The 27472-nt window shown below is 42.6% G+C and overlaps 1 protein-coding gene and 1 pseudogene across 1 annotated transcript in view; both read left to right on the top strand.

The window, feature by feature from the left end:
* The first annotated feature begins 6047 nt into the window (after positions 1-6047).
* Positions 6048-27472, top strand: part of supv3l1 (SUV3-like helicase) — a 48898-nt gene continuing 27473 nt past the window's right edge. The window contains exons 1-4 of the mRNA XM_060926323.1: positions 6048-6438; positions 15764-15841; positions 19989-20096; positions 20196-20310. Of these exons, the coding sequence (XP_060782306.1) occupies positions 6180-6438; positions 15764-15841; positions 19989-20096; positions 20196-20310 (560 nt within the window). The 5' untranslated portion in view covers positions 6048-6179. The remainder of the gene's footprint in view (positions 6439-15763; positions 15842-19988; positions 20097-20195; positions 20311-27472) is intronic.
* LOC132888740 (peroxiredoxin-5, mitochondrial-like) lies at positions 21300-22014 on the top strand (annotated as a pseudogene).

Genomic DNA, 27472 nt, shown 5'->3' with positions numbered 1-27472 from the left:
GAACGAGAAGGCCTGGCTCTCAGTCTCCGCTCTAATTCATCCCAAAGGTGTTCTGTCGGGTTGAGGTCAGGACTCTGTGCAGGCCAGTCAAGTTCATCCACACCAGACTCTGTCATCCATGTCTTTATGGACTCTGCTTTGTGCACTGGTGCACAGTCATGTTGGAAGAGGAAGGGGCCAGCTCCAAACTGTAAAAACAGTCTGCATGCCTAGGTGCTTGATTTTATACACCTGTGGCCATGGAAGTGATTGGAACGCCTGATTCCGATAATTTGGATGGGTGAGCAAATACTTTTGGCAATATGGTGTTTAATTGTGTTTGATAGCTTTTTGGATGGGCAGCGTAGTGGTTAGCATTGTCGCCTCACCCCAAGAAGGTTCTGGGTTCGAACCAGCCAGTTGACTGGAGCCTTTCTGTACAGAGTTTGCATGTTATCCTTGTGCCTGCATGGGTTTCCTCCAACAGTCTAAAGACATGCAGATTAGATCAACTGGCTACTCCCCACCTCTCACCCAAAGTCAGCTGGGATTGGGTCCAGCTCAGCTGCAACCCACAAAAGATAAGCGATACGAAAAACAACTGAATGAAGGAACTTAAGACTTCTCCACAGTTACATGATCTGAAATACCTACTACAAACTAAATGCGTATACTATTGCTACAAATAGTACAATGTTATTGTGGACCATAAACATGTATCTAAGTAAATAAATGCATATTCAATGCCCACTTTACTAGGAACACCTGTACATCTGCATATTCATATAATTATCCAATCAAGTGGCAGCAACACAATGCATAAAATTTATGGCTTTAATGTGTACATCAGAATTGGGATAATGTCATCTCACTGACTTTAACCATGACATTGAGTTTGAATACTTCAGAAAGAGTTTACACAGAATGGTATCAAAAACAAAACGAACCCATCCAGTGAGCAGCAGGTCCGCAGGTGGTGGTGAGGGAAGTCAGAGGAGAATAGCTACAATGGTTCAAACTGACAGAAAAACACAATAGCCACTATTTATAACCGTGCCAGAAAACCATTTCAGGACACGCAACACGTCGAACCTGGAGGCTGATGGACTACCACATCCGGTTCCATTAATATCTGCCAAGAAAATAATTCTTCTCTAACTCCTTTTATTTCCCTTATTTGTTTACTTATTTATTTGAAGAATAGGCTCATTATTGTGCAACAAGATCCTTCAAAAGAGGATTTAAAAAAATAATTTTAATAGCCATATATGAACTTTTATAAGCAAAGTCAGAACAATCAGTTAGCAAAAGATAAATGCCAGGAGTTGAAAAACAGACGATAAGAATATGCCCAGCAAGGTTACGTTAAAGCTGTTCCCAACAAAAAGTCCTTGTTTTACAACACTTTTATTGTAACTTCGGCAAACAGAACCCAAAATTAAATGCTGTTTGCCGATCACGGCAAGTGCCCTGATGTGCCCTCTGCACGTTTAAATTAAAAATAAAACTTTATGGGGGCGTCGTGGCTCAGGTGGATAAGGCGCCATACCATAAATCCGGGGACCCGGGTTCAATTCCGACCCGAGGTCATTTCCCGATCCCTCCCCGTCTCTCTCTCCCACTCATTTCCTGTCCTGTCTCTACACTGTCCTATCCAATAAAGGTGAAAAAAGCCCAAAAAGATATCTTTAAAAAAAAAAAAATAAAACTTTATAAGTTATCCATTTTAAAAGTTATGCTATTGCTAAAAATAGGCTTATTTGTATGCATCTATTTGCTCTGACACCGGATCAATAGAATGCCATTTGCTTTCGTTACACGGAGCCATTAAATAAAGGCTTCCAACTCTTTAAAAAATCCCCAGGTGCCACTGTACACACTCTCTCTCTCTCTCTCTGTGTGTGCACGCGTACTTGTTGCTCCAGATGGGTTAAATACAGAAAGAATTTCACTGTGCTGTAATGTATATATGACAAATAAAGGCTCCTGATTCTAAAAATCTATTCAGAAATTTTCTGTAACCATGTGATTTTTACTGGCAACAAACTCCACGAATTAACAGATTTCATTTTTGTGAAATTTAAGTCTCACTCGGCTAGATAATGCCAACGCAGCACTGACACATATACTAGTAAACAATCCTGTTGCCGTAGCAATGTGATTCTTGCCGTCTAAAAATATTGCTTTTCTCAGTGAATACAAAAAAAAAAGCATGTCACATAAAAACACAAGGAAATTTTTAATGGTTTGGCGGGTGGACCACTGAGTATGGATGGAGATGGAGTTTATAGGCAACAAAAAGCTCCCAAAGGCTGGGTGAGTGTTCATTCGCTGCTTCAATGATCAGGCTTATTTTTACGCTGAAACGCTTGATACTTGGGCATCTTCAGGGTTGTTTACAACAATTTAGAAGCGATATATCCACTAGATCTCAGCCTTGGTAAGTCATATAGCGTGTAAGTGACGTCACAATCTCAGATTCTCTCGCGTAATTTGGAGAGAGTAAGATGTCAGCGCCCAGGCACGTTGTTTTTCTTTTAAAATAAAATCTCTACACAGTATACAAGTACAAATATGAACAAGTGAACACTCAAACACGTCTTGTATGGATATTATCTGTCAGCATAAAGGAGTTTATTTTTGTGTTTTGTTCCTCTTTAAAATATTATGTCTGTGTAATGTTTATAAAAACAGTGGAAAGAAGACTTCTTTTAGAAAACTCGCACTGACGAATGTGACATTTTTACCAGAAAGAGAATTAGGTTAATCACAAACGCACCCTTCCTCCAGATTCTTATCCTGAGTAGGAAAACCAAACAAATATCTTTATAAAATAACTCACGGCGGTACGGTGTTGTAGTGGTTAGTGCTGTCGCCTCACAGCAAGAAGGTCCAGGTTCGAGCCCCGTGGCCGATGAGGGCCTTCCTGTGCAGAGTTTGCATGTTCTCCCCGTGTCCATGTGGGTTTCCTCCGGGTGCTCCGGTTTCCCCCACAGTCCAAAGACATGCAGGTTAGGTTAACTGGTGACTCTAAATTGACCGTAGGTGTGAATGTGAGTGTGAATGGTTGTCTGTGTCTATGTGTCAGCCCTGTGATGACCTGGTGACTTGTCCAGGGTGTACCCCGCCTTTCGCCCGTAGTCAGCTGGGATAGGCTCCAGCTTGCCTGCGACCCTGTAGAACAGGATAAAGCGGCTACAGATAATGAGATGAATGAGAAATAACTCACTCTAATAAACACTGATGTCCTGCGACAGTTTCTGTGAACCAAAAGTTATATGGAAGAGCCTTCAAAATTAAATCCAACCGTACTACTAATTTTTGGAAAGATGTGTCCTGCTTTATTACTGATAATATACATTGAGTTCTGTCTTTTTTTGGGGAAAATGTACTATTTGTTCTCTACAATAACAGCAACAAAACAAGAATTCTATAGAATCAGTTTGATCATAACACTCGCAAAATATCATATTCATAAATCCAAAGGCAATGTAGTGTGGTGTGGTGTTACTTTTTATATCTATAGACAGAGCTACAGTAAGACGCACTATTTGTGGCAAGAATGTGCCACACAGCAGCAATACGAGTAACCTCTTCAAACATGTAAAACCAACACACCCTGTTTACATCACAAATGTAATCTGATGTGCGAGCCAGAGCCAGTCGTGATTTCTAATAACACTGGGACTCATATATTGGCTGCTAGGGCAGAGGATACTACATTATATCAAAGCAGTTTTCATGATCAGGATCATTTTGTTTTAGGTTATCATTTATGACCTTTTTTTTTTGTAAGGTTCAGAGAAGGGAATGCATTTGTCAGGTATCAGGTTGTTGATTAGGTCAAGAGACAGAGATGGAATTGAATATGGTTACTATTTCAATTGCCATTAGCAAAGAAAATACAGTGTATATATATATTTTTTTTTTCTGAACATTGCTCTCAGGAAGCTCTAATAGTTGAATATGAAGGAAGCCTATGTTGTTTGTTTTGGAAAAGTCATGACCTGTTTAAGAAGATTGACAGAAAGAAAATGCAAATGTGCATGTTATATGTTGTTGGAAATTCATCTTATTCATCCATCCATCCGACCTGGCGACTTGTCCAGGGTGTACCCCGCCTTTCGCCCATAGTCAGCTGGGATAGGCTCCAGCTTGCCTGCGACCCTGTAGAAGGATAAAGCGGCTAGAGATAATGAGATGAGATGAGATCCATCCATCCATTATCTGTAGCCGCTTATCCTGTTCTACAGGGTCGCAGGCAAGCTGGAGCCTATCCCAGCTGACTATGGGTGAGAGGCGGGGTACACCCTGGACAAGTCGCCAGGTCATCACAGGGCTGACACATAGACACAGACAACCATTCAAACTGATCAGGCGGGCCGGCTCTGTGGTCGGCATGAAGCTGGAGACTCTGGTGACGGTGGCAGAGAAGAGGGCTATGGACAAACTATTGAACATCATGGACGATGCCAGTCACCTTCTGCACACTGTCATCAGCAACCAGAGGAGCCTGTTCAGCGACAGAATGCTCCTTCCCAAGTGCAGGACGAACAGACTTAAAAACTCCTTTGTCCCTCACGCCATCAGACTGTACAACTCCTCTCTGGGGGGGAGGAGGGGTAACAGGAGGACAGAGGACGGGAAGGAGCAGTAGCCTAGCCTAACAATAAACAATACCGGACAATGTGCAATATAAAGTGCAATATCTCTTCCCTCCCTCCCCCTCCCCCTCTCTTGTTCTTTTTATATTTGTATATGTAAATACTTGGGGTGGCACGGTGGTGTAGTGGTTAGCGCTGTTGCCTCACAGCAAGAAGGTCTGGGTTCGAGCCCCGTGGCTGGCGAGGGCCTTTCTGTGCGGAGTTAGCATGTTCTCCCTGTGTCCGCGTGGGTTTCCTCCGGGTGCTCCGGTTTCCCCCACAGTCCAAAGACATGCAGGTTAGGTTAACTGGTGACTCTAAATTGACCGTAGGTGTGAATGTGAGTGTGAATGGTTGTCTGTGTCTATGTGTCAGCCCTGTGATGACCTGGCGACTTGTCCAGGGTGTACCCCGCCTTTCGCCCGTAGTCAGCTGGGATAGGCTCCAGCTTGCCTGCGACCCTGTAGAACAGGATAAAGCGGCTAGAGATAATGAGATGAGTTTTTTCCATTTCTTTTCTCTGTTTATCTGTAATGATGCTGCTGGAATCTTAATTTCCCTCAGGGAATCCTCCCAAAGGGATCAATAAAGTTTTATCTAATCTAATCTAACACTCACATTCGCGGTCAATTTCGAGCCACCAATTAGCCGAACCTGCATCTTTGGGTTGTCGGGGAAACCAGAACACCCGGAGGAAACCCACGCAGAACATGCAAACTCCGCACAGAAAGGCCCTCGCTAGCTGCTGGACTTGAACCCAGGACCTTCTTGCTGTGAGGCGACAGTGCTAACCACTACACCACCGTGCCGCCCCATTTTATTCATATTTATATAGTAATAATATAGTATTTCTGTAAAACTTCCTGTATTTTAAATGTATTAATACACACATTTTTATTTTATTTACTTGTTATAAATTTGTTATTAGTTGCCAGCACGTGTCATGTGATTTGAATACCCATAGAGTAGTACAGTATCGGTATAGGTCGTAAAAATTGTAACAGAAGGTATCGGTATTGTATCGAATTTAAAAAGTTTGGTATCGCCCATCCCTAAGTTAAATAACCCCCCTGGCTGAAATGTTAATTTTTTTTGTTTCGATTGTATTAATGACTTCTATTCTTGTTTGTCTTTATTGTAAAATAAAATAAATAGCTAGCATCAACCGTATAGAAATAGTGACTACATCATTGGGGGGATTTAAGTTCACTGAAAGATGCCTGTCTAAAATAACTCTAAATTTCAGACTTATTTATTTATCAAATAATATAATTGTGATGACTACGTTAAAATTTTTAAATATGTGCATTTGTTCTTTTCTTCCAAGCTGCGCTTATTGATTTCTACAATATATTTCATATCATATCCAGCAGGCATTATATTAGACACCAAAATCTCTGGGGTCTTTTTACACGCTGCCGCTGACTGACCTTAGGATTTTCTATTGAACAGTATGGTTTAGCTTAGTGTTGTGTCACAATATGAAAGTTTTGTACGTTTGGGTGACAGATTAAGTGGTCGGTCGGTGGAGATGAGAGCCGTGCTGATGTTTTAATCATGTCTGTTCACCGCTGTGTTTATTTACTGACGCGCACACACTTCCAGCGCAGGGCCTGTGTGATCACATCCAGCTCTGTGGGGCATGTGTGTGGAGCACCGAGGCTTGTGTTGAGCTCTTCATCTACACGGAGATCTGCGTCTTCGGGCAGCTCATGCAGACCCCCGGACACCTCTCTGTTCGTCCCGCTGGCGGTGAAAAGCGACGCCGCAGCAGACGGAGCGGTGGGAGCGGAATTAACGCGGCCACTTGACAAAAGTAACAGGGGTTTGGTTTGGGGATGCTAATGAAGCTATATGATCTCGTTACATGTGTAATATCAGAGCCAGTGCTGTTTGTTAATGAGCAGAAGTGATAACAGTATAGCTACACGGCTAACCAGGAGATGTCCGTGGTTGTGAACTGACCGTACAGTAAGAACCTGAGAAACGAAATCGAAAGATGAGCGTTTACAGATCACCGGTGTAGCCATCTGGCCGCCATCTTACCACTCCCATCGCGTGTATTTGGCTTGTGTACCTTGATGTTAGTGACGCAACAGTAAACGAGCAAATTCCCGGGTGTACTGTGAAGTATTAAAACATTCGTCACCATCGTATCGAACCTGAGAAACGAAATCGAAAGATGAGTGTTGACAGATCACCGGTGTTCTGACCACTGAGCTCTATATAAAATCTAGAGAGCTCAGAGCCGAGTGAAGCCATCTGGCCGCCATCTTACCACTCCCATCGCGTGTATTTGGCTTGTGTATTAAAGTGCATATCGTCGCTGTCAGGTCAAAACCTGCTATGTGACATTTTTCCTTTTTTACAGGAGACGTAAAAAACTGAATAAAACTCTGAAATAACAAGCTGAGAAGCCAGTAAAAGTTTACTTGTTCTATTATTAGCTTGGTCAGTTAAATATCCATCAAAATAGCTAATTGCAGCATTATATTAGCGTAAATTGCAAAAAAAAAAAAATCATCCTTGAGAACACATAAGAGGTTCTGCATGTCAGATATTTGCACACAAGGTTTTAGACATGCAAAACCTCCCGTGTGCAATCTGAGTGACTAAGAGTATTGTGTGCAGAATCTGCTATGTGCGCCACTAGGTGCACACAGTTTATTTGCGCTACGTTCACACTGCAAGGCTTAATGCTCAATTCCGATTTTTTTGTGAAACCCGATTTTTTTGTGAGGTCGTTCACATTAACAAATATATGCGACTTGTATGTGATCCTCAGTATGAACGAAAAGCGACCTAAAAGTGTTCCGCATGCGCATTGCAGGATACGACGACGTCACACGCAGTGAGCATGGCCAGTGTTTACGGAAGTAAAACCGCCCGGTTGCGGTATGACCCATCCAATCTAGCTTGAATAGCTGCATCCCCCCAAATGGAAATCAGCTCCCTAACCTCTGCGTCCTTCCATTGAGAAGATTCAGAACCTTCACAGCCCGAAGCGTCCCTTGCATTGATGTCATGCGCAGGGGCGCAGATACGTTTTTGGAACTGGGAGGGACAAAAAACTGGGGAGGGACAAAGCTGCCAGCAAACCAACCCCAACCCCGATATGCCTGTCAAACTTGTTGTTAGTAACCATAGCAACCAAGCTCGAGCTCGCAACCTGTGCAGTCTACGCAGCTCAACCAACCGAATATCAGTCTTTGTTTTGTTTTATGTGAGTTGTTGCAACTATGTATATACTGCTGTGCACCTCAATAAACCGAATGGTAATTAGTCTTTTGATTTTTCCATGAGGCTTGCCTTATGCAAAGAAAGACAGCATAGACGTTTTTTCCTCCCTATAAGTGGGGGGGACCGAACGAGGTGAATTTAAATATGACTCGTCCCACACTCTATCTGCGCCCGTGATTATGCGCCATGTTGTTGTAACTTTTTTGAGAGACCCACCGCCTACTTCAGCGCAGAATAGTGACGTTTGTGGCTTGCTGATGACGTGTAAGTCGGATGAATGCAACCTGGCGGTTCAGACTGAAGTCGCATATGAAAAGAGCGGATAGGAATTGGAATTAGGACCACATATCCAAACGGCCTGGGTCGGATTTGAAAAAATCGGATCTGTGTCGTTCATATTGTCAATAAAAGATCGGATACAGGTCACATATGGGCGAAAAGATCGGATTTGAGTCACTTCAGCCTGCAGTGTGAACGTAGCCTTGGACCCATCACATGAAAGGGATTGAATCTAGTCTCTGCTGGATTATCCATTGGTCCTTCCATTTTCTAATTAGCATAAATGGAAGCATGAGGTCAAAATTGACCAATCAGCATAGAGAACCCAGTTTGCCCTAACTTGTCACATAGCAAGTTTTGAACTGACAGCGACGATATTCTGGACCAGTTTCGTGGGGGTTTTTTTTAATATGAAAGTATGTCCCTTTACACACTCCTCCAGAAGGGTAATTTTGCACAAGGCGATCTGTCTAGAGCAGAAAAAAATAAAATAACAAAACGCGTCTGGAAAAATCCCAAGGGAGTCTGGAGCCAGATTCGTGACGTTACCTGCGGAAGCGCCAGCAGGCTGCGAGAGCTTGCACGGTTTCAGTGCACAGCCTGTGTAGACCAAGCGCTCCCATTTCTATCATTGTCTGGTCTTTTGGAAAACGATGAACACTAATCCCATCAAGATTCGTGTTGCTACACCATGCATGAAAATCCCTCACCTTTCGGCAAAATTCGCCGTTTTGAAACCAAAATGGGTGACCTACGTGAATCGTGTAGATCCGATGAGGGAAAAAAAATTGGGGGGGGGGTTGATATTGACCCAAAGGGCAAGGAGGTCGCTTCACACCCATAGACAGTTTGTGCCGGTTTGCGCCTCCTCCTCCTGCTTTGATATTGACGCCATAGCGACGAGTACATCTCGCTGCGAAGGGCAAGCGGCATCATTTCGCGCCTCTTCTCCTGCTGGCCAGAGCGTGCATACATCAGTCAGAGTGCAGACCAGACCGCTGGAAGCTGGATTGAGTCATCGGACTGAATTTCCTACTTTTTTCAAACTTTCCTGATCACTATCAAAACAAACAAAACTTCCGGCTTGATTACGTCAGCATTTGAAAGAGGGCACGTGCGTCTTTTGACAATCCCTGTGTCCGAAATTGCTCGCTACTCACTATAGAGGGATTTCACTGACGTCACCCGAAACCGGAAGTAAACAGACCCTGCGTCATATTGGAAGACCAACAAACTCGTGATTAGGGGGAAATAATGGCAGCGGTATGTGAACCCACGAGAATAAAGTGGGGTGGCAAACGACTTAAACAAATCTGAGCTGTTTTATTTATGATTTATTGGCCCAACAGTAGACTTGAAAGAAACCTGTGTGAGACTTGGCAAAAAACTGTGGATATAATGGATAAGTCTGTGCATGATCTGCGGACACTTTGAGGTAAGCAAACGCAAGAAATTCAGATTTAAAACATGCTAAATTGGCCCCAAGTTGATAACTGGATGAGGAGCAAGCCTCCCGGACTTCTACAATTTAATAATAATAATTTAGGATGGTTTGGAGCTTGCTCTCCCTCCTATTATATAAATAAAGCATAGTTGTTGTGTAGGCATATATCATAAATACATATGTATAATTTGGATAAATTAACCTAAATTATGGATACCTTAATAGTAACAAAAAGTATTAATTTTTCAACTGAGAAGATATATTATTAAAAGATAAATATCAACAAGATTACCTTGGCCAGAACTATGTGTAGGTTATTCTTAACAACAGCTGTAATATCACGAACCAAGCCGCTAACAACATAATTGTAAGCCTGTAGCCCTTTGTAGGCCTTCAAGTCATCAGCAGTGTAGGCACTGGGTGTAAACAACAAATAGTTTACAATGTCTGGGTAGCAAACAGATGGCAGAATTGGTGTCCGGTCCTCCTTATGTTTCCATTCTCCCTTGCCCCGAGTCTTATCATATGGGTCAAACCCATCAATCACAGCCAGTTTCTCCACATACCGTGCCCTTTCTGCAGCTGGTAATCTACTCACATAACCAGAATTATCAGCCATCGTGTCACTTCACTCTCGCTCGTAGTTTGTTTTATATTGTGAGGTATGTATGTATGTATGTATGTATGTATGTACTTGAGGTCTTCCAATATGGCGCCCTAACAAAATCTCGCGGTACGGTGACATCACGCGGTAGCCCTCTATATAGGGCACTGTATAGTGGAGACGCCATTTTGTAGTGCTGTCCGTGCTGAAAGAAATCAAATTATAAGTCTCAAATTTGATTTAATAAAAGACAGCAGCAAAGAAGAAAGTATTCAGCCTTGATTTAAAAAGAACTGAAAGCTGCAGGTACTTCCATATCTCGGCAGGCTGAGTGGTATGCTGGGGCACCTCTTGCCAGCAGACCAGGATATCCAGAGGGAACTTGTGCGGTTCAGTGTTGACCTGACCATCCCCAGCTTCAAGGAGGGAGAGAGCATCGTGGAGTGGTGGGGTCATGTCTTCGACAAACCAGACAAGTACCCCTCCCTGGGTGCACTGGTTAAGTGTTGCCTCTCCATCTTTCATGGACCTAGAGTCGAGTCCTCATTTAGTCTGATGAATGATGTAATTGATCAGAGGAGTGGCAACATGAATGTGGAAACATTTAATGCAATACAGACGGTCAAGTACACGCTGATGTCCAGGGGGAAGACAGCTATGCAGCTCTTTAGAAGGGAGGACGTGAAGTTTGGGGAAGTGGACAGAACATTGTGCAAGAACATTAACTCTGCAGCAGCCACATACAAACACCAGCAGAGGGTGAACAAGGAGGAAAAGCAGCAGAGCAAGTATGGCTCTCAAGCAACTTGCAGTGCTCAGCAGGCCAAGAAACAGACTGCTGAAGGAGAGAAGCGGGCAAGGCTGAAACATGTGGCAACTCAGCGAAAACGGGCCATGGAGACACTGGTGGTCCAGGCAAATAAAAGGAAAAAATTATCACTATTCCTTGTGTGTTCTCCACTTTCTTCGTTCTATTATTCAAATTTTTTTCCAGGGCATAATTTCACTATAACTAGATGTATTTGAATTTGTACTGTATGTCCTTGTGCAAATGTCAATACAGTATACTTAGTAAGGAGGCTATAATATTTATTCTGGGGGAGGACCCCCCAAACAAAATAAAACAACACCAGAACCCACGTCACCACTCGCGCACCCTTCTCACCTTTTTCACCCCTGACCCGTTTTCATGCCTGTACACCCTCCTACGATACATCTGTTAACCATTTTAATAATTACGTGATAACGTTGAAGAAATTTGCAGAAAACCACCAGGTCGTTTTCTCATAAACAAACCTGCACTGACGTAGGATTCAGAGGGAGGCGTCCCGCACGCGACGTCACGAAAATCAGTGTTTCCTGGGAAATCCAAATGCCAAGTTTTTTCAGAGGCGGACCAATTCACCTCAAATGGCTTGATTTCAACTGAATTTTTCTGGTATTGCGCAAGGTAAAAAAAATTGTAGAGAATGCAAAATGTGACCGATATTTGACCAAAGTTTAATATAAAATAGGAGAATTACATTGATCTTGCTCCTGAATTTACCCGTGATATGCACTTTAAACCGTTGTATCTGATTAAATTTCTCATCTCATTATCTCTAGCCGCTTTATCCTGTTCTACAGGGTCGCAGGCAAGCTGGAGCCTATCCCAGCTGACTACGGGCGAAAGGCGGGGTACACCCTGGACAAGTCGCCAGGTCATCACAGGGCCGACACATAGACACAGACAACCATTCACACTCACATTCACACCTACGGTCAACTTAGAGTCACCAGTTAACCTAACCTGCATGTCTTTGGACTGTGGGGGAAACCGGAGCACCCGGAGGAAACCCACGCGGACACGGGGAGAACATGCAAACTCCACACAGAAAGGCCCTCGCCGGCCACAGGGCTCGAACCTGGACCTTCTTGCTGTGAGGCGACAGCACTAACCACTACACCACCGTGCCGTCCCCGATCAAATTTGCCCTAAGAAAAGTATCTCCTGACTTTTTCACCCCCCTTTCATTACCTCCTCCTCCTCTTTTCTTCACTTTACCTCCATTCCTTACATATCTTTATAGCGCTCCTTTTCACTGTTATTGTGCTTTCCTTTTCCAGTTCAGTCTCTGATCTTTTTGGGGTTTTTTTGAACCGCTCTTTTACTACTATAATTATTTGTATGGGGATTTTTTCAGGGGGGTTTTTGTACAGGAAATCATATATCGGACACCGTCCTGGAAATAAGTAATTGACTGGGAAATATGACCAACGCTGATTTAAGAGTACTCATCAATATACCTGCGCTCAATTTAAATTAAAATCATGTAGTTAAAACAGACACTCGTGTCCATTTTGTCAATTTGTGCAAGCAGGTGTGCTTAGTCTTAAGTAAATGGAAATAACTATTGACCAAACTAGAACAATAACATCTCTCTTTTTATTTGCGTCCCTCGCTGGCATTTCTGCCTAAGGCTACGGTCCTTCTTTCATTTAGCCCACTGAGGCTTATTTCATCAGTTCATTTTTCTTTTGGAATCTGAGCCATTGAGCTTGAGCTCTCACATTCAGTATTAAACATATCTAGACTTTTGGCTTTGATCTAGTCTGGGACATTTTCATCGAAAATCTGGCAGTTACAGTGTTCATCTCAGATATCAATGTCAGATTTTCAACAAAAACAGACAAGACGATGAGTGATTTTTTTTTTTTTTGGGGGGGGGTTGTTTTGTTTTGTTTTCCTTTCACTCTTGCAAACCATTATAAAATGCTATAAGGGGTCCACGCAAATGGCACTGTGCACACGTGTAAAAATGATCATGCACTATCAATACTCACAAGTGAAATGTCTGTCCACAACCTTTGACTTGGCAGTTTGTACAGTTCACTGCTGCACGTGCAGGCATTTTTCTTGTAATTTTTCCTCACCAACTACATACACTACCGTTCAAAAGTTTGGGGTCACTTTGAAATGTCCTTATTTTTGAAAGAAAAGCACTGTTCTTTTCAATGAAGATCACTTTAAACTAATCAGAAATCCACTCTATACATTGCTAATGTGGTAAATGACTGTTCTAGCTGCAAATGTCTGGTTTTTGGTGCAATATCTCCATAGGTGTATAGAGGCCCATTTCCAGCAACTCTCACTCCAGTGTTCTAATGGTACAATGTGTTTGCTCATTGCCTCAGAAGGCTAATGGATGATTAGAAAACCCTTGTACAATCATGTTAGCACAGCTGAAAACAGTTGAGCTCTTTAGAGAAGCTATAAAACTGACCTTCCTTTGAGCAGATTGAGTTTCTGGAGCATCACATTTGTGGGGTCGACTAAATGCTCAAAATGGCCAGAAAAATGTCTTGACTATTTTCTATTCATTTTACAACTTATGGTGGGAAATAAAAGTGTGACTTTTCATGGAAAACACAAAATTGTCTGGGTGACCCCAAACTTTTGAAAGGTAGTGTAAATAACTTGTTCAGTTTTGTGTAAGTTCCAGTAGTGTAAATGACTGCGCAGCTCTGCGATGGGAGTGGTAAGATGGCGGCCAAATGGCTTCACTCTGACGAGCCTGTGAGCTCTCCAGATTTTAGATAGGTCAGAACACTGAGCTCTGTCACGTGCATGTGCACTTCACTTAAACTACCTGAGCAAAATATGCTACTTATCCATTTCTGCTAAAAGCATTTTCTGACAAGACAATTTCCACTATCAAAATATTCTAGCTTCACTTTTCTGCTGGGAGTTTTACTGTTAAGGCCACAGTAATAAAGTAGACAAAAACAACTATCATCTCATCTCATTATCTCTAGCCGCTTTATCCTGTTCTACAGGGTCGCAGGCAAGCTGCAGCCTATCCCAGCTGACTACGGGCGAAAGGCGGGGTACACCCTGGACAAGTCGCCAGGTCATCACAGGGCTGACACATAGACACAGACAACCATTCACACTCACATTCACACCTACGGTCAGTTTAGAGTCACCAGTTAACCTAACCTGCATGTCTTTGGACTGTGGGGGAAACCGGAGCACCCGGAGGAAACCCACGCGGACACGGGGAGAACATGCAAACTCCGCACAGAAAGGCGCTCGCCGGCCACAGGGCTCGAACCCGGGCCTTCTTGCTGTGAGGCGACAGCGCTAACCACTACAGCGCTAACCACTACACCACCGTGCTGCCACACAGCTATTATTATTATTATTATTATTATTATTAATAATAATAATATACAAAAAAGATAAAATGTGTGTAATGATTGACATTGCATGCCCGAGTGACGGCAGGGTGGCCGCTAAAGAGCACGAAAAGATAGAGAAGTACCAAGATTTGAAAAGAGAGGTAGCACAGTTTTGGGGTGTGAAGAAGGTGGAAATAGTTCCAATTGTTGTTGGCGCCTTAGACGCAGTGACAAAGAAATTGAATCAGTGGTTGGAAAAGCTGGGAATAGAGATTTGAACAGATTTGCTGCAGAAGACCGCGCTCTTGGGGACAGCCAGGATTTGGGAAAAGTGTCGGAAATGTGACGGGAGAAGATTTGAAAGGAACCTTTGGTCATTTGTTATGACTTGCTTTCTTTCAAGAAAAACAGCACAACACCTGCTTGTGAATGAATAATAATAATAATAAGCCTTTATTTGTCACATGTATTACAGCACAGTGAAATTCCCTCCCCCCCAGTTTCATAGCCCAACTAGTTAGGAAGCTGGGGTCCGAGCATAGCCATGATACGGCGTCCCTGGGCAGAGAGGGTTAAGAGTCTTCCTCTCTGGGGCCTGAACCCCTGACCTGATCAGTAACCCTGAATGTTAACTATTGAGCAACCAAATACTTAGTTTATATGCTACTCTCTATATTGTACTCTGCATTTTACCAGGTACACCTACCATGGATAATTTTTTATGTACCTTGCTGTAATATTACCACGAGTTGGCCTAGTGGTTAGCCTATCTGCCTCTCGACTGGGAGATCATGAGTTGTGCTTGGGTCGTACCAAAGACCATTATCAAAATGATACCTATCTGGTGAGGCATGCCGCAACACAGATACGAGTAGGGAGTCAAACTCTTGCAGTTACCAGAGGCCTGTCCCCCCCCCCAACCCTAGCTTTGTAATATGTCAGAGGCCGAGGGCTATAGAAACAGAGATCGGTGCTGCCTGGTTAGTACTGAGACAGGAGACTGCCTGGGGAGATCAGGTCCCAGCACAGGAGGGACTTTGCTGTAATATTATTTAAGTAATGATTCTCACCATGGTAGAGACTTTGGTACGGATATGTGGCAAAGGTACGAGCAGGTGGTGCTGCGTTGTCGGGATTTTTACACACTGGAGAATTGGGGAGAAGTTTGTCAACCTAAAATATCCAGTCATCAGCAATACTGACAACGAATACAAATTGTACATGATGCACTTGGCTAGTAAGTGTACACTGTGTTTAAAATCCGGCAACACAGCTGAATCTGAATGCCTTGACCAAAACCCACGTAACTACCATGTCTCTGCCATTCGTGTGCTGATCTTTTTGGTTGACCTGATAACCTGGCAGCTCAGTGTATGTTACTGTTCTCAGCTTTATCATTGTCGTGTGTTACAGGTGAACTTCTCAAAGTGCTGAACAGGTTTTACAAAAGGAAAGAGATGCAGAAGCTTGCCGCTGATCAGGGGCTTGATGGTGAGTTCCTCACTGTAACTGAAAAGACTGATCAACCATTTGCTTTGTGATCATTTCAGATCTTTTTCATAGCCTGGTTAACTGGCTTTTCTTTGAGAATCGATAGTATTCCAGTGAAGCCCATTCCTCTGACAAAATGTGCATTATATTTACAGTAAGATAATTTATCGGCCTTCTGTCATCATGTCCAAATACAGTCGTGGCCAAAAGTTTTGAGACTGACACAAATTTTGGTTTTCACAAAGTTTGCTGCTTCAGTGTTTTTGAGATCCTTTTTTTTTTTTCAGATGTTTCTTTGGTAGACTGAAGTACGATTATAAGCATTTCATAAATTTCAAAGGCTGTTATTGACAAATACATCAAGTTTATGCAAAGAGTCAATATTTACAGTGTTGACCCTTCCTCCTTTTTCCAGATGTCCCAAACAGTCTGAAGGGGGCTTCATCAGAGAAAATAACTTCACCCTAGTCCTCTACAGCAGTGTTTCCCAACCTTTTTTGAGCCACGGCACATATTTTACATTTGAAAAATCCCACGGCACGCCACCAAACAAAAAAATGTCACAGAAAGTATATATAATGAAATATGATCATCTAGTCTCGATTTACTTACTCAGTGTGAAACCTGGGCCTGTTTAGTTGCACACAAAGCTGATATACTCCCAGGAATTGAAGAAAGACACACACGAAGATCTTCCTCAACAGCTCTGAGTCACTCTCCTTTTTTAGTTTTTATAGCAGTCATGCTTGAAAAGCCCAGCTCGCATAGATAGGTTGTGGAAAATCACCTTTTTTGCTTTCTTCTGACCTCTACTCATATTAGGGCCTTCATCTGGGTCAGAATTTTCTCCAGGACCCAGTTTGGATTGTGTACTTTTTCTTTTCAAATATTTATTCATCACTGTCACCGTTGTCACACCCGAAGCATTACTAATTCTGTTGTTTGAATGGCAACAGGTAGATCTCATCTCTCATCTCTAGCCACTTTATCCTGTTCTACAGGGTCGCAGGCAAGCTGGAGCCTATCCCAGCTGACTACGGGCGAAAGGCGGGGTACACCCTGGACAAGTCGCCAGGTCATCACAGGGATGACACATAGACACAGACAACCATTCACACTCACATTCACCAGCCATAGGTTAATTAGCTACCTGCTGCCATCTATTGGAAGAGTATTTAATTGTTCTGCCTTTCACTATACGTCGCTGGCATAGACGAACGAAGACAAATTATTTACAGTAAATAAATAATAATTTTCGGAACAATTATTAAATGAAATTGTATACTTTCCCACGGTACACCTGATGATCTTTCACGGCACACTAATGTGCTGCGGCACAGTGGTTGGGAATCACTGCTCTACAGTCCGCAGAAAGTCCTGCAAAAAGTTATTTTCTCTGATGAAGCCCCCTTCAGACTGTTTGGTACATCTGGAAAAATGATTGTCTGGAGAAGAAAAGGTGAGCGCTACCGTGAGTCCTGTGTCACGCCAACAGTAAAGCATCCTGAGACTATTCATGTGTGGGGTCGCTTCTCATCCAATTTTGCCTAAGAACACTACCATGAATAAAGAATGGTATCAAAACATCCTCCAAGAACAACTTCTCCCAACGATCCAGGAGCAATTTGGTGATGAACAATGCTTTTTCCAGCATGATGTGGAGCACCATCGTGTCACAAGGCAAAAGTGGTTCGGGGGACAAAACATTGAAATTTTGGCTCCATGGCCAGGAAACTCCCCAGATCTTAATCCCATCGAGAACCTGCGGTCAATCCTCAAAAAGCAGGCGGCCAAACAAAAATAAATATTGTGATAAACTCCAAGCACTGATTATACAGAATGGGTTGCCATCAAGTCAGGATCTGGCCCAGAAGCTGATATCCAGCATGCCAGGGGCGAACTGCAGGAGTCTTGAAAAAGAAGGAAGGGTCAACGCTGTAAATACTGACTCTTTACATAAACTTGATGTATTTGTCAATAAAAGCCCTTGAAACTTATGAAATGCGTATAATTGTACTTTAGTATACCATAGAAACATCTGACAAAAAGATCTCAAAACACTGAAGCAGCAAACTTTGTGAAAACCCAAATTTGTCAGTCTCAAAACTTTTGCCCACGACTACTGTATGAGTAATCCACGAGTATTAAAAGCGCAGCACACCTGACAAGCACTTGGCTGATGCAAGCTGCTGAATAAAAGTGAAATCAGTTGGTTATGTTGCCAATAAGTGACTTATCTGTCCCTTGTACAGGCATTGTGTCAGATTTGTGGCACTATCGGAGATATAGTGAAATGCCGTTTCATTGTTATTCCTATTTTTAAAAAAAAACAAAAAAAAAGGTAGTATTATTTCAGTATATACTGTCCAGAGTACGTTTGACTTTTTTTTTTAATATAAATTTGTGGTATTTATCTTAATATTTAAGTATGCCATGTTGAATTACTTAAGCTTTTAAAATTGAGTAGCCATGGCCTAATAGTTAGAGAAGCAGCTTTGGGACCAAAAGGTCACCGGTTCTATTCCCTGGACCAGCAGGAATGGCTGAAGTGCCCTTGAGCAAGGCACCTAACCTCCAATTGCTCCCCAGGCTGTTAGGGGTTGTACATCACTCTGGATAAGAGCATCTGCTAAATGCCTGGAATGTAATGAGCAGCTAACTAGCTACACTCACTGGCCACTTTATTAGGAGCACCCATCCACCTGCTGTTTTATGCAGTTCTCTAATCAGCCGATCCCTTGACAGCAGCACGATGCATAAAATCATGCAGATACAAATCAAGAGCTTCAGTTAATGTTCACGTCAAGCATCAGAGCGGGAAAAATTGTGATCTCAAATACCCCTTTTCCACCAAAGCAATTCCAGGGCTGGTTCGGGGCCAGTGCTGGTTCACAACTCGTTCAACTTGCGAGCCAGCTGAGAACCAGTTTGCTTTTCCATAGCTCGCGGTGCCACGTCATTACGTCGCTGTATACGTCAGTTACGTTGCTACGTTTGCTTAAACCTTGGCGCGAATATCGAAGCAAAAACAACACGGAAGAAGCAGCAGCAGCAGCAACAACAACAATAATAATAATGGATGACTTCGTGTTTGTACAGCTGCGGCTTCTTGTCGCTTAAAAATGGCGATCTTTCGCAGTCTTGTTATTGTTGTTGGTCTTAACAACTCCGCCACCCCCGCTGACATAAGCGGTTCTTTCCTCTGGCCCAGCAGAGAGTTGGTGCTAGCCTGGAACCGGTTTTTCTGGCCCCAGAGCCAGTTCTTTGTCAGTGGAAACAGAAAACCTGGTTCCAAACTAAGCACTGGCCCCGAACCAGACCTGGAACTGCTTTGGAGGAAAAGGGGCAAAAGTGTGACTTTCACTGTGGCATGGGTGTTGGTGCCAGATGGTGGACAGACTGCTTTGAGTAGTTCAGAAACTGCTGATCTCCTGGGGTTTTCACACACAGCAGTCTCTAGAGTTTACACAGAATGGTGCGAAAAACAAAAAACATCCAATGGGCGACAGTTCTATGGATTGAAACGTCTTGTTAAGAGAGGTCAGAGGAAAATGGCCAGATTGGTTCAAGCTGCCAGGAAGGATATATATAATCACTCTCTTTTGCAACCGTGGTAAGCAGAAAAGCATCTCAGCATGCAACAGCAGATTGGGTTCCACTCCTGCAGCCAAGAACAGGAATCTTAAAATCAAGAACAGGTTCCCATTAAAGTGGCCAGTGAGTGTTTATTGCTCAGATGGAATTTAAAGAGCGGTTGCCATGAACAAAGCACAAAGGTTTGCACGTGAACCTCAAGTGTACGTAACTATGGCATGTATTTGTAGCCCAGCACGTTTTGGCGAGCTCCCTGCTTTAACACACCTGATTTAATGCATTTGTGTGTTGAAGCAGGAAACAGCAAACAGTGCCAGACTCCAGGTGTCTGTGAACATGACTGTGTAACCCAGATTTATTTAAAGTTGACATCAGACATGTAGCTCCTAAACCAAGAAGTCGACATGCTAGAAACCCGGCTATGTGAAAGTGCTTGCATTAAATCGTAAAGAATAACACGGTGATCTTGACCTGATTCAGGTTCGTCAAGGTACTTGTTTCTGTATTCACTGCTCATGATGCTGTTTTTTTTTTTTCTCCCATTCATTTCCAGCTCGTCTCTTCCACCAGGCCTTTATTAGCTTCAGAAAGTATATTCTGGAGTTGAACGCACTTGGTGCTGATCTGCACATTATTCTTAGCGACATCTGCTATGGAGCGGGTGAGTACCGAGACACCACAAGCACTTCTAGATTCAACTGTGACCAGGCAAATCTGTTGAAATCATGCCGATTGTTATCTTATCTTGTGCTTTTTCCAGGACACATTGATGATATTTTCCCGTATTTTATGCGCCACGCCAAACAGATCTTTCCCATGCTGGACTGCATGGATGACTTGCGCAAGATTAGTGATTTGCGGGTCCCAGCGAACTGGTAGGGGAAGTTGGAAACTATATTTTGTTTTGTATTCTTTGTCTAGGTGTGTAGCAGGGTGTTCATATATTGAAATTACCATTTTAATTTGTAGAAACTATTTATACCTTTATCAACTTGTAATTAGCTCATCTGGCCATAAGGCCGACGAGCTGTTGCCGCAGCATGCTGTGGCGTCCGTCGTCCGCAATTCGGGTAAATCGCATCTCCTCCGTCAATTCTCCATGGATTTCCTTTCCGATCGTTTTGTTTGAAAGAACTCGTCACTCCACACAAAACTTGGTTGTTGTTTTGTCAAAATTTTTGCTAACGAGTTACTAATCAGGCTAAATGAACAAATTTTCCAGGCCACTCATTAGAATTTTATCTCCTCTCTGATTTCTCATCCGATTTCAGTTCTGATCGATGTTTTGGTCGATCTTCCCATGAGGAACAAAATTTGGTTGGTTGGTTGGTTGGTTGTTGATTTTTCCTGTTGTAAACAATTTGTTGACAACTTTGTTTATTTTCAGTTAAATCGTATCTCCTCCTTCAGCTCTCAATGGATGTCAGTTCTGATCGTTTTATTTGAAAGAACTAGCTGCTTCTGCACAACACTTGGTCATTGTGTTGTCAATTTTTTTTTGCTAACGAACTGCTAATTAGGTCAACTTGACTAGTTTTGGGACTTCTCATTAGAATTATATCTCCTCTCGCAGTTCTCACCTGATTTCAGTTCTGATCGATGCTTTGGGTAGATCTTTCCTCGGGGAACAAAACTTGGTCGTTTGTTTTTCTTTTTGTAAACAATTTGTTTACAACTTTAACAACTTTTTGTTTATTTCAGTTAAATCGTGTCTCCTCCCTCCTTCCCTCCCTCACTTCTCAATGGATTTCAGTTCTGATTGTTTTATTTGAAAGAACTAGATCTTCTGCACAAAACTCGGTCATTGTATTGTCAATTTTTTTGCTAACAAATTATTCAACTTAAATTTTCTTCTGACGATAAAATCCGCTGAACAGTGATGCTGCTTCGAGGATATCGTGTGTTTAATTTCATCAGACCACTTCACACTGCAGTCACTGTAAACATGCCCATCAAGGTTGGACAGAGTTTGCCAGCTGTGGAGGTCCAGGAAGGAGAACCAAGAAATAAAGTTTCCATCGCTCAACTCTTCAAAGGCAAAAAGGGGATACTGTTTGGAGTGTCGGGAGCTTTTACTCCTGGATGCTCCAAGACGCATCTCCAAGGATTCGTGGCTGATGCTGAAAAGCTGAGGAGCAGTGGTATTCAGGAGGTGGCCTGCGTCTCTGCGAACGACGTGTTTTTGTCATGGCCACGTGGGAAAGGAACATGGCACAGATGGCAAGGTGCGAATGCTGGCAGATCCCACAGGAGCCTTCACTGCGGCAGTGGATCTCTTTCTGGACAATGATGACATTTTGAAGGTACTTGGTAACGAGATCCAAGAGATACGCAATGGTTGTTGAGGACGGCGTGGTGAAGAAGCTCAACGTGGAACCCGATGGTACCGGTCTCACCTGCAGCTTGGCCTCCGACATACTCTAACTGTACCAGCTTCTACAGCAATTTCTACATTTTTACTGTGACTTATCTCTGATGGCAGTGTAAGCACAGCAGTAATTTAAGAGGTTATACAGTTCAGTAAGACATCAACGCACAATGTGAACTTCATGTATTAAGCTGAAATGCTGCACAATACTGTTACTGTCACTTATCTACAGTTAGGTCCATAAATATTTGGACAGAGACAACATTTTTCTAATTTTGGTTCTGTACATAACCACAATGAATTTTGAACAAAACAATTCAGATGCAGTTGAAGTTCAGACTTTCAGCTTTAATTCAGTGGGTTGAACAAAATGAGTGCATAAAAATGTGAGGAACTAAAGCATTTTTTAAACACAATCCCTTCATTTCAGGGGCTCAAAAGTAATTGGACAAATTAAATAATTGTAAATAAAATGTTCATTTCTAATACTTGGTTGAAAACCCTTTGTTGGCAATGACTGCCTGAAGTCTTGAACTCATGGACATCACCAGACGCTGTGTTTCCTCCTTTTTAATGCTCTGCCAGGCCTTTACTGCAGCGGTTTTCAGTTGCTGTTTGTTTGTGGGCCTTTCTGTCTGAAGTTTAGTCTTTAATAAGTGAAATGCATGCTCAATTGGGTTGGGATCAGGCGACTGACTTGGCCATTCAAGAATATTCCACTTCTTTGCCTTAATAAACTCCTGGGTTGCTTTGGCTTTGTTTTGGGTCATTATCCATCTGTATTATGAAACGCCGACCAATCAGTTTGGCTGCATTTGGCTGGATTTGAGCACACAGTATGTCTCTGAATACCTCAGAATTCATCCGGCTGCTTCTGTCCTGTGTCACATCATCAATAAACACTAGTGACCCAGTGCCACTGGCAGCCATGCATGCCCAAGCCATCACACTGCCTCCGCCGTGTTTTACAGATGATGTGGTATGCTGTGGATCATGAGCTGTGCCACGCCTTCGCCATACTTTTTTCTTTCCATCATTCTGGTAGAGGTTGATCTTGGTTTCATCTGTCCAAAGAACGTTCTTCCAGAACTGTGCTGGCTTTTTTAGATGTTTTTTAGCAAAGTCCAATCTAGCCTTTTTATTCTTGAGGCTTATGAGTGGCTTGCACCGTGCAGTGAACCCTCTATATTTACTTTCATGCAGTCTTCTCTTTATGGTAGATTTGGATATTGATACGCCTACCTCCTGGAGAGTGTTGTTCACTGGTTGGCTGTTGTGAAGGGGTTTCTCTTCACCATGGAAATTATTCTGCGATCATCCACAACTGTTGTCTTCTGTGGGCGTCCAGGTCTTTTTGCATTGATGAGTTCACCAGTGCTTGCTTTCTTTCTCAGGATGTACCAAACTGTAGATTTTGCCACTCCTAATATTGTAGCAATTTCTCGGATGGGTTTTTTCTGTTTTCGCAGCTTAAGGATGGCTTGTTTCACCTGCATGGAGAGCTCCTTTGACCGCATATTTTCTTCACAGCAAAATCTTCCAATTGCAAGCACCACACCTCAAATCAACTCCAGGCCTTTTATCTGCTTAATTGAGAATGACATAACGAAGGAGTTGCCCACAGCTGCCCATGAAATAGCCTTTGAGTCAACTGTCCTATTACTTTTGGTCCCTTTAAAAACAGCGTGGCACATGTTAAGGAGCTGAAACTCCTAAACCCTTCATCCAATTTTAATGTGGATACCCTCAAATGAAAGCTGAAAGTCTGGACTTTATGTCCATGTCCATTATATAACTATAACTTGAATATGTTTCAGTAAACAGGTAAAAAAACAAAATTTGTGTCAGTGTCCAAATCTATATGGACCTAACTGTATACAATAAAACAACTTTTGCATTCTTGATGACTATTAAAAAAAAAAAAAATTCTTCTGACTAGAATTGTACCTCCTCTCTGATTTATCATGCGAATTCAGTTCTGATGGATGTTTTGGGTCGATCTTGTCTCAGGGAACAAAATGTAGTCCTTTTGTTGATTTTCCTGTCGTAAACAATTTGTCATGGAGGTTGGTCCTCTCTCACATTGTCACGTTTCAGTTCTGTTTGACGTTTTGGTCGTCATGGTTGTTTTGATGGCAGGTCAGATGCGCTCCTACATCCTTGATGTTCTGGTCAGTAGTCAGAAAGCTCTGATCTGAGAGCTGTAGCATTATAAACAACCCAAGTGGGCATAAATTGCAGCCTCTCTTGTAGTTAAAAACCATAATGTAATTTAATTTAGCTTTATATAGTGTACAGTTGTGGGAAGAAATTTGCATAAAGGGACATGAATGTCAGGTAACATTGGGCTTTCAGTGATGACTCGGAACTGTTCTTTTTCTGTGGCAAAATGATTACACAGCATACGTATTTAATAAAAGGGGGCCTCCCTCTGAATCCTACGTCAGCGCTGGTTTGTTTATGAGAAAACGACCTGGTGATTTTCTGCAAATTTCTTCAACGTTATCACGTAATTATTAAAATAGTTAACAGATGTATCATAGGAGGGTGTAGCAACACCAATCTTTTTTTTTTTTTAAAGAATTTTTTGGGGGGCTTTTTTCACCTTCACTGGACAGGACAGTGCAGAGACAGGAAATGAGCAGGAGAGAGACGGGGAGGGATCGGGAAACAACCTCGGGCCGGAACCGAACCCGGGTCCCCGGACCCACGGCACGGCGCCCCAGCCACCCGAGCCACGACGCCCCCAGCAACACCAATCTTGATGGGATTAGTACTCATCATTTTCCAAAAGACCGGACAATCAGTGCGTTTACATGCACATAGAGAGAATCGAATTTCTGCCGTTGCTCGACTGAAATCGAAGTTCAAAATGCCATGTATACACCTTAATTCGGCTGAAATTGAACCGAACTTGATTTCTTGGAATCGAGCTACACGACCTAGATTATGCGATTTCTGCCGAGTTACTTAGTGCATGTATACCCTATTGAGCTACGTATTAGAGCTACTTACTTCAGCACTGCCCCTTCCGGAAGTGACGAGACCACAAGCGGGAAACACAACAGCCTCGGTCGGCATGACAACGGCATGAATCTTTTCTTTTTGTGGCATTGTTTGCACTGTTAAAATTTAGCTCACTTACTGTATCACCAAATACATCTATACAGCTGTTGCATAGCTGTGAATTGTGTACATAAACAAGTCATTGTATTTGTGTGTGTATGTATGTGTGTGTGTGTGTGTGTGTGTGTATATATATATGTATGTGTGTGTGTGTGTGTGTGTGTGTGTGTGTGTATATATATATATCTCATCTCATCTCATTATCTCAAGCCGCTTTATCCTTCTACAGGGTCGCAGGCAAGCTGGAGCCTATCCCAGCTGACTACGGGCGAAAGGCGGGGTACACCCTGGACAAGTCGCCAGGTCATCACAGGGCTGACACATAGACACAGACAACCATTCACACCTACGGTCAATTTAGAGTCACCAGTTAACCTAACCTGCATGTCTTTGGACTGTGGGGGAAACCGGAGCACCCGGAGGAAACCCACGCGGACACGGGGAGAACATGCAAACTCCACACAGAAAGGCCCTCGCCGGCCCCGGGGCTCGAACCCAGGACCTTCTTGCTGTGAGGCGACAGCGCTAACCACTACACCACCGTGCCGCCCCATATATATATATATATATATATATATATATATATATATATATATTGTGTGTGTGTGTGTGTGTGTGTATATATATATATATATGTATGTATGTGTGTGTATGTATGTATGTGTGTGTGTGTGTGTATGTCCAACATCTGAAGAATGTCAATAAAAACAAAACAATTTAACTGTGTTTATTAAGACATAAGTTAAATTGTAAGCAAAAAATGGACTTTAGAAAAATATACAATTGTGCAAAATAAGTTGTCTTACAAAACAGTGGTCTGCGCAGGACAGTTTGTAGCCATACAGTCTGTTAGAGCAAGCCTAACAGCTTGAGCACGGAACTTGTGAACACAGAACTGCCAGTGTTGCCAGATTGGGCGGTTTTAAGTGCTTTTTGGCGGATTTGAACATGTTTTGGGCTGGAAAACGTCAGCAGTATCTGGCAACACTGCTGATAACTTTGTTTATACTCTTGAATAGCTCTTCTTCATGAGAACAACCGGAAGTGTACCAACACAATGGGGCGTGTAGCGCCACCTGTGGCTCGGGTGCACAATGTACCTCACACAATAGCTCGATTAACTTATGTGCATGTAGGATTGGATTTCTCTGGCATCCCTGCTGGGACCCTTAGCTCGATTACCGACAGCAGCTCGATTTGGATGTGCATGTAAATGCACTGAATGAGAGAGAAATGGGAGCGCTTGGTCTACACAGGCTGTGCACTGAAACCGTGCAAAGCTCTCGCAGCCTGCTGGCGCTTCCGCAGGTGACGTCACGAATCTGGCTCCAGACTCCCTTGGGATTTTTCCAGATGCGTTTTGTTTTATTTTTTTCTGCTGTAGACAGATGGCCTTGTGCAAAATTACCCTTCTGGATGAGTGTGTAAAGGGACATACTTTCATAAAAAAAAAAAACACGAAATTGGTCCAGAATATGCACTTTAAAAGTCGGGTCAGTGCCAGGAAACACAAATTTAATTGAACTCTGCAACAATTCTGCCAAGAAGAGTGGCCAAATATCCAACAAGAATTTTGCCAGAAGCTTGTTGATGGTTACCAAAAGTGTCCGGTTAAGATGAAACTTTTTAAGGGACATTTAACCAAATATTAGGTGTGCTGTTTGTATAACTTTGACTTTGTGTTGGTTTCAGAAAACCCAAAATACTGTAAGGTAAAAAAAAACTTGTGTACCACGTTCTTAATATTTTTTTCTATTAAAGATGCATGTTATACAGTCATTGTGCCACAGAAAAAGAACAGTTCAAAGAAATCATTGAAAACCCAGTATTGTCATGACATTCATGTCCATGAATGCAAGGTTCTGCCCACAACTGTATCAGTCAATTACTTTTGGTCATTTTAACAAATATAATTTGTTCCACAAAATCGAGTCGTACATGAGCTGATAGCCGATGAGGCGCGTAGTGCTGAATTGGCTGTAAGCTGCGTACGACGAGATTTGAGTGGAATAACTGTTTTATTATATCAGCATTCACTGGATTTTGAGAAATGGAGCATTTTTATTTTTTGCAAATTTGATGAAAATAACTTTTATATGAAACGTCCAGCAAAATCATTTCCGGTTAGAATGTCAACAAACTGGTGAAATGACGGTAGCAATTTGTCAAAAATGCTTTAATAATAATTACTGAAAAATTTAAAAAAAGATACGTTCTTGCCATTAAATACTCTTAGGCCCACTTTACACGGGGACGGTCTGAAACAAAAACACAAAAGTCCGTTTTCATTCTCACTTTTTTCCGCGTCTACACGACCATTTTCAAGGAGGAAATCTGCGTCTATACGGTGACGCATAAATGTGTGGAATTCAATTGGATGTGCATGCCAGGCGGCTAGGTGGTGCTGTGAAAGACCTCCGCTATGTCTGCACGCATGCGCAACGTCTTCCGTTTTGTCTGATCTGCACCGCGAAAACTTTGACTACTCTGGCTATGGTAAGTAAGAAAGTAAGTAAAAAAGTAAGAGCATACTATACCCGCCT

This window comes from Neoarius graeffei, chromosome 7 (genome assembly GCF_027579695.1).
Source record: "Neoarius graeffei isolate fNeoGra1 chromosome 7, fNeoGra1.pri, whole genome shotgun sequence".
In the NCBI taxonomy this organism is placed as follows: domain Eukaryota; kingdom Metazoa; phylum Chordata; class Actinopteri; order Siluriformes; family Ariidae; genus Neoarius; species Neoarius graeffei.
The sequence above is the reverse complement of the archived record's forward strand: the minus strand, read 5'-3'. Positions and strand labels throughout refer to the sequence as shown.